At 36.0% G+C, this 16,083-nt stretch overlaps 1 protein-coding gene across 4 annotated transcripts in view; it reads right to left on the bottom strand.

Moving 5' to 3' along the window:
* DDHD1 (DDHD domain containing 1) overlaps positions 2,384–16,083 on the bottom strand; it is a 71,110-nt gene continuing 57,410 nt past the window's right edge. For 2 of the 4 annotated variants that reach the window (XM_018054129.1, XM_018054130.1), the window contains 4 exons: positions 13,845–14,097; positions 12,651–12,842; positions 9,997–10,080; positions 2,384–5,021 (listed from right to left, as the gene is read on the bottom strand). In XM_018054129.1, the coding sequence (XP_017909618.1) occupies positions 4,840–5,021; positions 9,997–10,080; positions 12,651–12,842; positions 13,845–14,097 (711 nt within the window). In that variant the 3' untranslated portion in view covers positions 2,384–4,839. The remainder of the gene's footprint in view (positions 5,022–9,996; positions 10,081–12,650; positions 12,843–13,844; positions 14,098–16,083) is intronic. The other 2 variants (XM_005685830.3, XM_005685829.3) reach the window with 1 other exon arrangement.

Genomic DNA, 16,083 nt, shown 5'->3' with positions numbered 1-16,083 from the left:
ACTGAAGGCTTCTGAAGTCCTGCTGTAAGTTTTCTAAACCTGGCATTTCCCAAACTTATTTTCTGAACCAACATCTATTAAAGTCTGCATAACATATTTTGGAAAATGATGGTCTCTACGCTCCTTCTGGCTTCAGAATTCCACTATGGTCAATGACATTTTTCTGTAGAGAGACCATAACCTCCCTCCTCTACTGCCAAGTATTTAGTATTTCAATGTCTTTGGGCTGAACCTAACATGCTGTCGCTCACCTTTATTTTTCAAGACCTTTATGCTATTCAAATGCTCACATCAAACTAAAACATGATTGGATGAGATGACCTCTAAAACCTGTATAAACACTGAAATTTTAAGATCCTCTGAAAATTACTGCAAATATCCAATGACGACTAAAACAGGATGCATATAATCAAGGCTGTTATCATGTCAGTACTAACATTTACTAAATGAGAGCTTCGAGATGAAATTTTATATCCTGCATTCCTGTACACTGTTCCAAGCTCAGTACTACAAATATTTCCTTGACAACTTCCTTTCCCCTTGACTAATGAAAATGGAGACAGCGTGCGTTGCAAGGTTCTTAGACCCATCCTAGAATTAACAGAAGGAAATGGCAACCCACTCTAGTGTTCTTGCCTGGAGAATCCCAGGGACAGGGGAGCCTGGTGGGCTGCCTTCTATGGGGTCGCACAGTCGGACACGACTGAAGGGACTTAGCAGACTTAGCAGTAGCAGAATTAACAGAGTTAAGAGTTCAGTGGGGGTGTTTCCTGCCAAATCTGCTGTAGATACAGCAAAAGTTTTTCTATGTAGTAAGTTATTATAACATGTCAGGAAACAGTATGTATTGCCCATACCTAGCCAACAAAGGTCTGTCTAGTCAAGGCTATGGTTTTTCCAGTGGTCATGTATGGATGTGAGAGTTGGACTGTGAAGAAGGCTGAGCACTGAAGAATTTATGCTTTTGAACTGTGGTGTTGGAGAAGACTCTTGAGAGTCCCTTGGACTGCAAGGAGATCCAACCAGTCCATTCTGAAGGAGATCAGCCCTGGGATTTCTTTGGAGGGAATGATGCTAAAGCCGAAACTCCAGTATTTTGGCCACCTCATGTGAAGAGTTGACTCATTGGAAAAGACTCTGATGCTGGGAGGGATTGGAGGCAGGAGGAGAAGAGGACGACAGAGGATGAGATGGCTGGATGGCATCACTGACTTGATGGACGTGAGTCTGAGTGAACTCTGGGAGTTGGTGATGGACAGGGAGGCCTGGCGTGCTGCGATTCATGGGGTCGCAAGGAGTCGGACACGACTGAGAGACTGAACTGAACTGAGCCATAAAAATACTTACTGCATTTTTTTTTTTGGTGGCAATCTTAATCAAACCCACACCCCTGCATTGGAAGCATGGAGCCTTAACCACTGGACTGCCAGGGAAGTCCCTGCATGTGTTTCAAATTCAGAGGACCAGCAGGTTGCTGGCAGAGGTCTGAGGCAGAAGTATTCAAGCAGGATGACAAGCAGAATCCGGATAAAAGAAACCTGAGAATAACCACAGAAGTCAACTATCCAACACTCAGACTTGTCTGGTCAAGTTCTAGTTCTTTCTCCAGTAAAGGACTGCTATATCCTCTTTTTAGCTCTGCCTTGATCCTTCTTTAATATCACATATCTTCCTTAGCCTCATTTCCAAGCTAACAAAAGATTATTCAAACAGTTCTAAGACATGCACTCAAATTAGTTTTCTCAATTGTCCAAATGCCCTACTCACTGTGGCTGAGAAGACAGAAATATTAACCACCTAGTTAATCAGAAAGCAACTCAATTATTTTTTCTCTACTGTAGGCCTTAGAGCAAACTCTCTAGGTTTGGTCTAGTTCTACCTTAAGGGGCTCAAAATGTCATCACTGGAAGGAGTCGTGGAATTGCCTGTGACATTCCACTGATGGTTTCTTTTCCTGTTTAGTCTTTATGGGAAGGCAAAGCCAGAATAAGATCAGAATACTTCAGCCCCAATGAGGAAACAGAGAAAATGAGATGAATGTTTACATGTCACCATCTTGAGACCTTCTAAAGAACATGTTCAGTGTGAGAATTCCCAAAGGCTGACAGATGCTACCTAATAGAAGTATAATAAAAGATTCCTAAGGCTTACTTCCGGAGTATAAATTAGTTACCAGGAAACCGAGAATATTTTGTAATAAGTGCTAATATACTGTAACACCGGATTATAACACAATTATAATTACTGTCAAAAATAAAGTTATGAACTAACAAAACATCCTTCTTATTCTAAGTGTAAATAATTCTTGAGGGCCTAACTGGATTAACATTGTTTGAATGGTCTGACCAGTACTCAGAAGAATCATCATAGCAGGTACACAAAGTAGAGAATAAAATTTTAATGTATCAAAAACAGAACTTTTTGGCCAATTTAGTACTTGCAGGAATAAAGTTGCAAAATGTTACTCAGTAACTGACTTAGCTTCTAAATCAAGCTAGAATTACACATACTCTGTATATTACTTGAGTATATACAAGTACATTCCATGATAACATGCAGAGACATGGAAACAAGAAGAGTACTGTGAAATAAAAATTGCCATGTTTATGAAATAATGAATTGAAAACAAAACACCTGTCCAATAATCCAGAATATCTCATTTCGAAAAGGTGGTTTTGAATATTGCTCTTTTCAAGAATTCAAATAATTTCCATGTGGCTAAATTGGATTTTTTTCCCTAACATGAAAAAATGGCAGCTGATATATTCCTATAGCTATGGGAGTATACTTTTCCTTTTACTGAATATCAAATTAAAAGGTCTGATAGGTTTTCACTCCCCACAGGTGAAAGGGGCTCTTAACATTTTAGTGGTTAAGAATGAATCCCTTAAAGCTCTGAGGCATTTGAATGTCTTAAGACCCAAAGGCTCATGTACTGTTAATGAAACAGTATATGAGATGGAAGTTTAATTCTCCTGAAAACTAAATAGAACTACGAAATAAACAGGGTACGAGAATGACCTGAGTTCACAGGAATCTCTAAATTTGAAAGACATTGCTTCAGCTTTGCTAAGAGAGCATCAAAAGCCTTTTATAGCAAGTTTCTTAGTGAGTCACATATTTGGCCATGGAGCCTTAGGATCTTTTTAAGCACTAAGAAGTGCTTTATGCTGTGCAAATTCAATGAAAGGCCAACCAAGTAAGGCCTACAAGTAAGCCAAAGATTCTATATCCTCTAAAGAAAGAAGGTGAGATGTATAACTGACCAACTTTGCTCCTAGTTTGACAATGATTTCTGTGAAGCTAAGATAAGCAAAGACAGCACCTTAAGGAGAACCCAGTGGAAGCCTCTCAGAAGTGAGGGTTGGCTGTGGCAGAAATGGCTACTGATTCCTTCTAAATAACTCCTCCTTTGTCCGTGAGAACCCAAAAATGTATACAACCAGTAGGGTGAAGGACTGGTTTCAGTCATTTCTCCACATTATGAATTGCAACTTCTGTTATTATTTGCAAAATAAGAGGTCATGTGTGAATTATTAGTCAATGAACAGCACATAAAAGAATATGGCCTGTCTTCAATCTGAGCTCTCCTGGTTTGCTCTGTCGTCTAATTCAAGGCACTTTATATATTTTGGTGCCTTAGTGTGTTAACATGTAACATGAGAATAACACTCATTCACTTACCTCAAGGAGCTTCTACATAGATTATTGAATCGCAAAGCACTTTGAGCTCCTCAGATGAAAAGCACTGTGGAAAAAATGACAGCCAAGGGAACTCTTTCAATGTCTCAGAATCCTGAACTATTGTGTCTATGTTGCAAATACAACTCCTCAAAACACCTAAAAAATTTGTTAGGGCACTCTATCCCCTTTTTATATGTTAATTGTTTGGCACACAGATGCTTATATACTTAATTAAAATAGTTATACTCCCTACTCCAAAGAAGTTGACTAATTTTCCAATAAAGTTTACTAAACGTACCTATTCTGGAGTATTCTGTGTCAAGGAGAAAACTTCAGTTTTCTTTGAGGTGCATGTGACATAATAAAAAGTTCACTTTCTTTTTCAGAATAATTGAACTAGTGTTATTTGTGTGAAACTACAAGTTTTTAATGGAAAAAATACTGAAATTATGCCACAGTGTCTGTATATTCATCTGAAGAGTATAAAGATGGAGTTCTGAGAAAAAAGGGTCTTAACACTATAGAAATAAATGTGTTCAAAGAAATTTTAAAAAAATGTAATGTTTCATACATTGACATAAAGCAATTAGTCAGAGGTAATAAACTATAAATACAGTAGTTCAAATGTTTCTCTCAGCATTAGGTTTTCTAAACAAGTTAAATTCAAAACATTTAAAACTTGTTATACTCATGTTTCAAAGAAATTGTGGAAATGGAAGTTTTCATACAAATCTAAAACAATGATACCACCTTGTGATCTTTACATAGAGTATCCTGGACCTTGATCATTTTAGATTTATAACATACTTTGGTTAATACATTAGATTCAACCCATTAATATGCCTTTATATTTGGGAGAAATTAGATTGTGATTTATAAACTTGCAGGTTACCCTAATCTTCCTCAATTCCAGGTCTTCCTTGATTCTCTGCAGGAGGTTCTGTCAGACTCATAATTAAAATGATGAGAATTATATAAACTTCTTTCAAACTGAACATTTGTTTTGCTTTTTTAAATAAAATAAAGTGCTTTCAAATTCAAATATTTCTTGCCCTAAACAAAACTGAAACATACTTAAACCTGAAACTTTCATATCTTGACACACATATTTAACAAGAAAAAATCAGTTTTGGGCCATTAATGTCCTTCAAGGGTTCAGACTGGATCTAAACTTGGTTTCACATTATTATCGTGCTCGTGTTTGTACATGAAGGTTAACAGGAAGAGGGCAACATCCAAGGATGACCAATAGGCAGTATGCGACGTGACAGCTGACCAATAGCGGCTTTCCACAAGGCCTTCTCTGAGTTCAAAGTCAATTCTGTGATCCAGTTCCACTAAAAAGAAGTCAAACAAATCAGTAAGTATCACAGTAAGATTGTTTCTACACAGACTTACTAGATTTGGAGAATAAAAATTTACCCAACAGAAGTGACTCTCCTAATTATTATTACTATTTTTTAAAAAGTGATTTTCCACTCTCATCTTATGGGAAGAAAACACTCAAGAGCCTCAGTAGCTCAGGATTCTGTCTGGTGAACCCTCTCCTTTGTATGCTCAGGTCAGTATGGAATATTAAATAAGAAAACAAAAATCTCACTTGGTACCATAAGTATATTTGGAATAAAGAAACTGGCCTCAAATCCTGGCTTTCCTATTTATAATTTGTGCCTAACCTGAAAGATACAGCAAATCGTCTTCTTGCAGAATGACGGGTCAGCCTTACATGCAATAATGTCAGCAGGAGTGCAACAGGGCACTCAAAGGCTCCTTCACAGGGGAGGCTCTTTACATCAACTGGCTCAGAGAACATGTTGGAAGATAACATCTACTACAGTCCTACAGTGTTTTCTTCCCCACTATGCTGAATTCCTCAAAGGGCCACAGCTTACTCTAGTCTCTATCCTGTCAGCTGGGCCAAACATGCACCTAGGACATACCCGTGCTCAAGAATCCACTGGCTGGGAAAGTGAAATTGGGAGGAACAGTGGTAACCCTTGAGAGGAAGGACTTCATTTACAACAGTGCTGTCCTCAAATAGTTCAGTAAATTCAATTTTTTCTAAAACACACAGAAAGTCCTTGTAACATGAGAAAAATCACCTTACCAAATCCAAGGCTTTAAAACTGTAATTGGATTATCTAACAAATCCTTAAGAGATAAAACACTTAGACAAATGATAATTTCATCTTCAGGAATTTCTCAAAAGCTGTCAATAAGCCATACAGTATTTTGAAGGGTCTGTCTTAAAAATAAAAATCACTACCATTCAGACTCAAAATCTGCTCTTTTGTTCAGCGTGCTAGCAGGTATAAAAAGTAAAAACTGGCAAAAATTAGGGAGGTTGGAGAAAATGTGGGGTTTTGCTTTACCCAGGAAGTTTGGAAATCACATCATTTTAGAGCATGATTTCATATAAATGTTTAGCTAATGTTGAAACAATACCATTTGGTGATTTAAAAATGCATTTATAGTTATTTTTCTCAATTGCGCTTTTCTGACAAAGAATGTCCATGGATCTTCTCTAAAAATTTTTATATAAGGCTTATTTACACTTAAACAGTATAAATACCCAATCAGCTTATAAAGCACTATGAAATATATTGACATAGACCTTTCACAAAACTGCTATTTTTCTCATTTAAATTATAAGCTAGTCCATAAGAAGTCAGAAATAGTTGAAATGCACATGTTGAACTGCGGGATAGGAATGTCAATCTTTCATCTTTCGTATTCCATGGGACATCTGTGTTAAAATTCGTAGGCACATTCTGGCACAACAGACAAGATGATGAAAAGAAGAAATAAACACAATGAAGAGGAGTCAAGGTGAAGTCAGTTATGAAAAGGAGAAATAAGAGGAAAAATGAAGAGATGGGAAACACACATTAAAATTGGTGAAGCCCATACCATGTTATTCCTAAGAATTCCTTTTAAAGGCCACTGTAGAATGCATTCCTAGTCCAACAGTCTTAAACAACTGTTCTTCTAAAGTTAAACGGAGATTTTTCCTGTTACAACGAGTGTTACTCGGCTCCACTTTGATTTCATGTCCCTGAAATGTATTCTTAATGTGCTATCACTGTGCAACACCGCCTTTCATATACTACAAACTCAAATGATGAATTTACTGCCCATTATGTGTCCCTGTCCTTCTTATCACCTAGGGGATTTTTAATAAGTGTCATTAACTAGATTGGCTTACCCTATCCCCTCCCTTTCTATTTATCTGTAGGTTGTCACCATCAAAATGGAAATTAGGTAACCAGCTTGTACTTGATGAACCTATTTTACAGTCTCATCTTCCTTAAAAGGTTTACCCCAGGCAGTCTGGTTTGCAGCTGACACCATATTTGTGTTGGTTTTACAGGTGGGTGGATGGATGGATGTAGGTGGGCCAATGTCTCATCTTTTATCTTTATGTAGATCACAGAATTCCCGACGGTGTGAGGTCACTACATGGTAGTACTATTCTACATGTGCTGTGAGATGTGCTCTTGGCCAAAGTTGGCCCAAATCTACACGGAGTTGCCTTGGACCTGCCTTCTCATTATTATTGTATCAAGAAGGGGTGGCACTAGACAGGTTAGTATTTTCCTAGTTTCTTTCACTGAATTAGGTCAAGAAAAAGGAGAACATAAAATCACTTAATCCTTTTCTCTGGAGTGAATATTTAATATTCCTGTATCTACAAAAAGAGAATTTAAGATTTCTGAAAGTTGAGGAGAGGTAAAAATGAAAAAAAAATTTGTTGGCTTTTAACAATCATCAATAATTTGCTTTCACTGTTTTAAAACATGGGTTGAAGGAAATGGCAACCCACTCCAGTATTCTTGACTGGAAAATCCCATGGACAGAGGAACGTGGTAGGCTACAGTCCACGGGGTCACAAAAGAGTGGGACACGCCTGAGCGACTTCACTTTCACCTTTTACTTTCTTTTGGGGGAGTCATGCATATGGGCACACTTCCTTCCTTATTCTCCAAGCAAATGCCTGCCGTCCACCCAGGGTGAAGGCAGAGTCTCCCCAGCACTCTGCTTTCAGTAGAGTGTTCTTTTGTGCGCAGGGCTTATAACGTGGATATGGTGTTAAAAAGTAAAGTACATGAATAGAAAGTAACCATTTTAGTATTATAATGTGTACCAACTGGACAGGTTTCTTCTATTTAAAGGGACTGTCTTAACATCCTGGAGAGAAATTTTCAAAAACTTGATGAATCTTTAAAAATTATCTTATTTATAAATAGCAATTATGACTATAATTGCATGATTTTAGGCTTTAGGTAGATACCAAGAAAACCACTTAAAGTACTAGTAAAGGAAACTGGGTTTCCAAATGACTGATGAAAGAGTCATTTGCAATATATGCTCAGAGTTCTTGATAAATTATATCTTATTTTTCCTCTGCCTCAGAGCAACCATATATTTTATGTAGTTAGATGTTCGACAGCCAAGGAATATTTACATTTTGTGACTCATCATAGCTCCAAATATATTTAAAAACATTCTCTAAACATCCTTTATTTAAAAAAAATAGCAAAAACTCCATAATGAGCTTTATCATTCCCATTTTCTGATCCCCAAATTTCCCAACACTAATCTACTCTGAAAGACATTCAGACACCTAACATTTGACAACAGACGGGCTATTTGGGGAAGCACAGGCTCCTAAGAATACAAAGGAGCTTCTGGGGATGGCCAAATCCATCGGATCCTCTACCACCTGGCTGGAGAAACGTTCCTCGGCGTGTTCGGAACTACTCCCTTCTACTCATCCTTGGTTCTTCTCAGAACTCACTTCTAGATCTCTACATAACCTGTGCTTCCCATCTCTGTTTTCGCTTGTGCTGTGCTGTTTCTTTTCTCTGCAATGTCTCTTCATCTCTGCTTATTTAAGTACTACTTCCACAAAACCTTTTTTTTTTTCATTTCTCCAGGTGAAAACATTTTCTCTCTCCTTAGAATCTCTGTCATGAGGTTCATCACATTCTAACATATATTATATAATTTCTGTAGTTATCCACCTTCCCTACAAGAATATATGCCCTCTAAAATATACTTAAGTTTCCACCTAAGCATTTAACATCTTTATGGGCAGCACTGAAACTGGTTCATCTTGGTGTCTCTTTTCTAGCGACTATCTACTTGCCTCATGGTAAAATTGTTGAATGAATAAAAACAGGAGAAGAAAGAATAGAAGCCATATACATATTACCATCTGAAGCATGGCGTAGTTGTGACGAGTGGTCTAACTGCTTAGGTAGCTGGGATGGCTTTAAGGAAGTGGATAAAAGGACTACTTGAATGTAGGACAAATAAATTAATGGATTAATTTTCCTTTCTCTAAATATTCAAAGTGACTATTACATGAGCAGGGACTAGAGACAGCACTTATAAAAATCATTTCTTGAGAGGAGTTCACTGAATTAGATCATTACAAACTACTGTCACGGAGCCAAAAACCCAAATCAGCTTGTTATGCTGACACCCTGTTTTGGAAGCTATACCTAGTTAAGATATTTTTTTTTGAAAGAAGAAACAATGCATGAAAATTAGCAATTATAAACATGGAAACTGCAAAATTAGATACAGTTTGAAAATACAAGGAGAAACCTGTAACTTACTTTTTTGGTTAAAGACAAAATCCATTATTTTTAAAAAAGGAAAGAGAAAGGAGATACAGAAAAAAAGGAATGAGAAGTTAAGATAAAAATAATTTTAAACTGCAAAGATTAATTTTTACTAATACATTTTGAATCTGCTGAAAACCAGGAGACTGAAAATATCTCTTGTAGCCAATAATTTTTTTCAAAGCAAGCCTATACCTCTAAAGACCATTAAATATTTGTGATGAAACCAGGTATCATCTGTGGCATACTAACAGCCCTAGGGATACTGTTATTAATATCTGAAATAACTAGGAATGATTGAACTCTTTATACTATGAAATCCTTTTATATTTAAATATATTACATGAAAAGAACATTGAAGCTCTCTGAAAGCTGGAGGGCAACAGAAAAGAAAGAAAATGGCCGAATGCTTTTCTTCTCTCTAAACAGTTCCTTCTTTGGAGAAGCATATAGGAATATGATATATTTTAGCACACTAAGTAACTAATGAATACTCGAGTTTCAGGACCACTACCATTTAAGATTAGGAAATACAGGAAGAGAATACATTTAAAATAGTCTGTTAATGGTAACATTCAAGCTGCTCTCATAAAAAAAATTGATCAAGTTTTCAGTGAGCAAAAGAAATCTAAGTAGACCGTTTTCACAGCATTCTGAATGCTATTCCTGACATATACCATACCGAGGGTATTATCTTTATTCTGTATTACATTTTCCGGAAAAAGAAGTTGTGGGAGATTAAAGAACGATTCTTGAAGTCTGAAATCTGTGGGGAAAAAAAAAACACAAGATGCTGTAAAGTGTTGGCTGATGGTTACAAATGGCCTTCAGTGATGCAGTGGCCAAAAGTTAGAACAATACTCCCAAATAAGCTGATTAAACCTAGCAAACAAAAAGAAGTACACAATTAGGTTTCTGTGAAGAGCTCTGTCATGGAAAATGTAAGCATAATTAACTTCGAAATACAATGTCATAATCCGTTAACACTTAAACATCCCCTAAATTTATAGTTCATTTAAGTTCTAACCTAGAGGCAAAACAGTGCTAAAAGAAACAAATTCTTTTCATGATATGTTACAAACACAAGGGAATACATGAAAAGAAACAGTAAAACCACCAGAAATAAGCCTATACTTTTCAAAAGAAATGAAGAGCAGCTACATAAGATGCTTCAACTCAATGTCAGCAAAGTAGTTTCAATTGACAACACTAACTCTTTAAAGACAGAAACCCTGATTGATCACGAATTCAGTCTGTGTCCATCTTACCCTCAAAAAGCAGGAGAATCAAAGTTGGTAGCCTTAGAATGAAGGTTATCCAGAAGAACTGAGGCAATCAATGTGAGCAAGAAAAAGGAAGCCAGAATCACCTAATCACAGTGATCAAATTCCAGAAAGATTTAAGGAAGAAAGGTTTTATGATTTGCAAGATACAGCCAAAATAGCAATTATGATTTAAGAAATTTATCTAAATCAGGATTACAGAGAAGAGTATATTACTGAAGCAAGTCAAAGGTAAATCTAGAGGATTTGATTTAAAAGGCATAATTCTTCTACAGAAGTTGTCCAATGTTAAAAGTTGGACTTTTAAAATCTATATCTAGAGATGAAAACACGAAACTAAGAAGTCATGTTAGCTTAGTTAGCTGAGTTTATAGTTGGTAAGTAATTTACCGTTAGAACCAACAAAGAATTTATATGCAAGAATGACAGAAAATGTATTTTGTTAAAATATTATAATGCAATAAAACTAAGCATTTCTACCTTCACATGTCCTGGAAGAAGAAATAAGTTTCTTCTTTATTATCATTATCACTTCGAAATTTCTATGTTAAATAGCAAAAACACTAAAAGACAGTTTTTTCCCTCAGATCCTATAGAATTCTGTCTCTTCCTTACCCCTTTTCTCTGGGGCTCAAATTCGACCCTGCTCTTCTTGTTCCCTTATTCACCCTAATGCTTACTAGCATCATTGCTGTGCATTAACATTACAAGGAACTGTGGCTTTTTACCTGCCATCTTACAAAATTCTTTAAAGTTATTTTTCTTCAGAAGTTTATAATTTTCTTTTGACCTGCATGTTATGACAAAATTTTATATTTTCACAATCTCATTTGTTATTAAGCAATAAATCGTAGAGTAACTCATTAAAAATATGAGTTTTGTACAAACATCAAAATCTAAAATGAATTTTCTAGGCAGTGTTCAAAAGGCTTGAAATTATAAAATTTCTAGTATTCAGAGTCAGGCATAGGATTAAGTTTAAAAAATGGAATTGGCCCAAATAGGAATGTCCAACTCAGCAATGGCTAGGATAATTCATCGTGGAGTGGGGCTGACTATGGAGAAAGATCCAGCCTCTAGGACCGTCACATCTCAACTTCCTTTTTAATTTTTCATGAACGGCAATGAATGCTGGTCATTTTAAAATTCAGAGCAGCAGATACGGTAAGAAAACAAAGCTAAGCATCTGAAATGAACTGTTTAAACATTTTTAGAGAAAGAAAATAAAATTTTCTTCTTGCTATAGTTACGGAAAGGAAGTAACTAGTTTCAGAATCTACATTTCCTTATGTAAGTCAATGGAAACTAGGACTTACTAGTTTTATTTCACTGGACATTTATAAATAAACTTTAAGTTTAGACCCTCAGAAGTAAATATACACTAAGTGTTTTAGTGTTTCACAACTATTTAAGATTTTAGACCTTATAAATCCACTGGAAAAAATTAAATAAAGCATCATTCTATTGCTAAGTCCAGTATAATTATCCATTCTTTCATTCATTTCTTGAGTATCTATTTTACACAAGGTAGTAGGGACAGGATGGGAAGCCATAGAGTGGATCCAATACAATTAAAGTTTTGAAGGCTTTATAATTAAGTTGATGAAGGGAACTATGGGATTAGTACCAGGATGGTTTTGGCAGAGCATTTTAAAAACGGTATCAAGAGTAGATATAGCATAGATCTGCAGCAACTAAATGAATTTTTAAACCTGAGAAGACCATGTTTAAAAACAAAAACCAAAAAACTACTTTATAAAAATCAGGGAGTGCTTACCACAAAGAGATTTGTTTTATGCTTGATGTGTAAGATCTCTGTGTGACAAGGCACTTATTAATGTTCTTAACTTAATTCACCCATGCAGAGAGTAAAACTGCATTTACCTGCAAATTATTCCTGAAAATGTAAGTAGAGGAAAAGCATTTTTTTCTTTAAAAGCTAGGGCATACTTGATTAGAGTGGACTGCTAGTGTTAATATCTTAATGCTCTTTGTCTTCCTCCAGTTTTAAAAAGGACACAGTATAAACCTGGAAAGAAGAGTATGAACTAACATGCAGAGTCAAGAAAGCCAGAACTGCTGTGTGGGAGGGTCTGCGTTGCCACGGTGGTCATGGGTGGTGAGGCAACTGGCTTCTTCTCGTCTTCTATGGAGTCCCTTGATGTCTCAGATGGCTGTGATGCAGATGAACGTCCAAATCTTGAGAACAACATTCCTCCAAGTCCCTTTCCAATGCTTGCAGCTCCTGCATTTCACAAAACAGGCCAGTCATTCTGCTGAATTACACCACATACCAGGCTAAAGAGCACCACCCGTAATTACAGTCAGTTGGCAGAGAGACTAAGCCCTAGTCATGTTTTTCCAGGGTGGGAACACAAAAAAACTGCAATTTATATTGTAGGTTTCTAAATAAAAATGGTGTTGAACAGAAGGAGAGTTGTACAAACTGCAGGAATACAGCTTACAAAGAAAAAGATTCTATTTTATTCAAGTGATCTTTGTTTTTTAAAGTATTTTATAACATTAAAAATGTTAATAAAGAGAACCATGCCATTCACATGGGCATATATTTACTACTGGTATGCCTACGCCTGAAGTGAAGTGGATCTGTTATAAAAAGCTGTGAATAAACAATCTCTATGATGGATATCAATGAATCCAGCAGCTAGAGCCTGTTTACAGTGCCATCTTGTGGCATTTTACATTAAGACAACTTGTAACCAAAAGCAAAGGACAAATTAAGTGGCACACAATTGAGCTCCAGCGCCACACCAAACACCGTGGGTGGAACTGGAGACCACGCAAAGAGAAATTCAATATCCTTGTTGCTCTCAATAAGGACATGATTTGAGAGACTTTTAGGACACAGATCAGAGAATGGGTTGGCAAGGACACCCTTAGTACTCAAGCACTCCCTCATTTCACAAATGAGGGAGATGAGAATTAAAAACTACGTGACTTTTCCAGATTTCACAGCAAGCGATGGGGCCAAGGTAAAATGAGGGACTTGATGCCTCCACCTTTTTTTGTGTGTGTGCATCAAGCTATCTTATATTCTCTAACTACAGAATCTGATCTAACTAGAGAATTTAGGGCTTTTGCCTTCAAATATAAGAAGTGAGAGTAGTTAACTAAACGTTAACTCTCGGATGTTTTGTAATATATAGAGTATTTCCAGGTACCTAAAATTTGATGACTATATAAAATTTCTTAAGTTCATTGATGAGGAATACCAAAGAGAAATTACCTAATATGCTTGCTTTGCCTATATTTGTTATAGATTCCCCATAGTGTCGGCGAGACAAGACTGGCGAAGTCACAGGGCTTGGTATTGTTGAGATGCCTTCATTCTCTGAAACTGAGGTAGGATCTTTTGCTGGGTGAAGAAAGCTTGGCTTCATATACTCATAAGGTAGAGGATTGGATGTATTATACCAGTGGATCTGCACAGGTGAAATGTTGCTGTAGTGTTTCAGTATTAACGGTTCTAATCTATAAGCCTTGATGTAAAAAAATTCAAAGAAACAAAACATTAAGGCACAATGCTTAGGTTTTAGTGAACTGTTCATTCTGATTCTACTGTGTGCTCAGAGGACCTTAGGAAATGATTAAAAACCTGACACTCCTAACATGTATTCCTATTTCTTCACTGTTAATAATATGTAGTTTGTCTAATTATATATCCTTAATGATGAGACAATAAAAAAAATTTGAGTTAAGTCTAGGCTAATAGTGCCCCTTAATTAGTTTTTCAGTAATATTAGTTGCTCAGTCGTGTCTGACTCTTTGCGACCCCACGGGCTGTAGCCTGCAAGTCTCCTCTCTCCATGGGATTCTCCAAGCAAGAATACTGGGAGTGGGTTGCCACTCCCTTCTCCAGAGGATCTTCCCAGGGATTGAACCCCAGTCTCCTGCCTGAGGGCAGGAGCTACAAGGGAAGACCTTGTAGCTACAGGGAAGTCTGAACTACAGGGAAGACCTTGTTTTTCAGAGGAATATTCATTTTTATATAACATCTAGCAATTAGATTAATATTAAGTCTCAAAAACAAAACTAAAGCAGTAAACAGCAACTTGGAGCGCAGTAAATAAGCTCAATTTTTAACATCTAAGCTCTCAGTTGACTCTATTTTCAAGCAGATTAATGTAGTACATGAGATGATGATATAAGACCATTTGTCTAAGGTGAAATAGGGACGATATAGCAGAAAAGGCAATGGACTTGGCATACAATTCCCTGTATTCATAGTCTGGCCTCTGTCACTTATTAACTATACGACACTCACCAAGTCACAAAGTCTCAGAGCCTTAGTTTCCTAAGCTGTAGAAAAGAAATAATACTTCCTAATTTCTACTACCTCAGAAGGATGTTGGGAAGAATAGATAAGTTTAGAAAAACTGCCTAACACAGTTCTGACATAACTATTTAAAACAAAAATCACAGAAAAACTATAAAATGAATAATAAAAAATAATTTGTAATAATGAATTTGTAATCCTCCATAATACAGCTGACCCTTAAACAATTCAGGAGTGAACTGCATGGGTCCACTTATACGTGTGTGTTTTTTTCTCATAAATAGATATTAAAGCACAACATGGTCTGCAATTGGTTGAATCTGTGGATACGAAACTGTAGATATGGAGAGCTGACTATAAGATTACACCCCAATTGTTGACTGAGCACAAGGTTGGTACCCCAACCCCAGAGCTGTTCAAGGGTCAACTGTATAACAAAGTTTAAGATTATACAAAACATAGCTCACAGTTCACCTACAATCTTAAGTTCACTTTCAAGTTATAGGAAAATCAGTAAAATGAATGGATATAACAATATACTTAAGGTCTAACTAGCTGTTTTGCACATGTTTTACTTAATCCTAACAACCTTGAGGTAAATATTATCATCTACATCATATACATAAAAAATAGATAGTTTCAGAGTGACCTGGCCAAGACTGTACAATCAGTATTTGAATTTAATACTAGATTCCATTTCAGTGAAATTTATTTCTTAAATATAGCAGTTTTGACTTTTTTAACATATGGAAAATTTTCTAAAATTCTAGTGTTTAGTTAATGTTATATTTATTTGGTACCAGCCGAAGGTCTTTTAAAAGACTTTACAGAGTCATATAAAGCTGTTTTTCAGAAAATAAATGTTATTTAAAACAGTTTGTCTTAAATTTAGTTATATTTAATACTTGTCCCCAATACGATTTAATGAAGAATTTTTCTCATCCAAAAATCTTACTTCGCATTAAACTGTTCACCTGGATGTAAGATCCTTATTTACATTAGAAAAATTTATTTTTATTTACAAAAAGTTAAATTTATTTACATTAGAAAAATTTAATTAAAAAATTTAATAGACTTTTAAGTATAGTGGAAACAACTTTTATATGCATTGGGAAACCAAAACAATTGTGTGATTCACTTTATTGTGGTGATCTGGAATCAAGCGTGCAGTATCTCCGAGGTATGCTTT

Source organism: Capra hircus, chromosome 10 (assembly GCF_001704415.2).
Source record: "Capra hircus breed San Clemente chromosome 10, ASM170441v1, whole genome shotgun sequence".
Lineage (NCBI taxonomy): Eukaryota > Metazoa > Chordata > Mammalia > Artiodactyla > Bovidae > Capra > Capra hircus.
The sequence above is the reverse complement of the archived record's forward strand: the minus strand, read 5'-3'. Positions and strand labels throughout refer to the sequence as shown.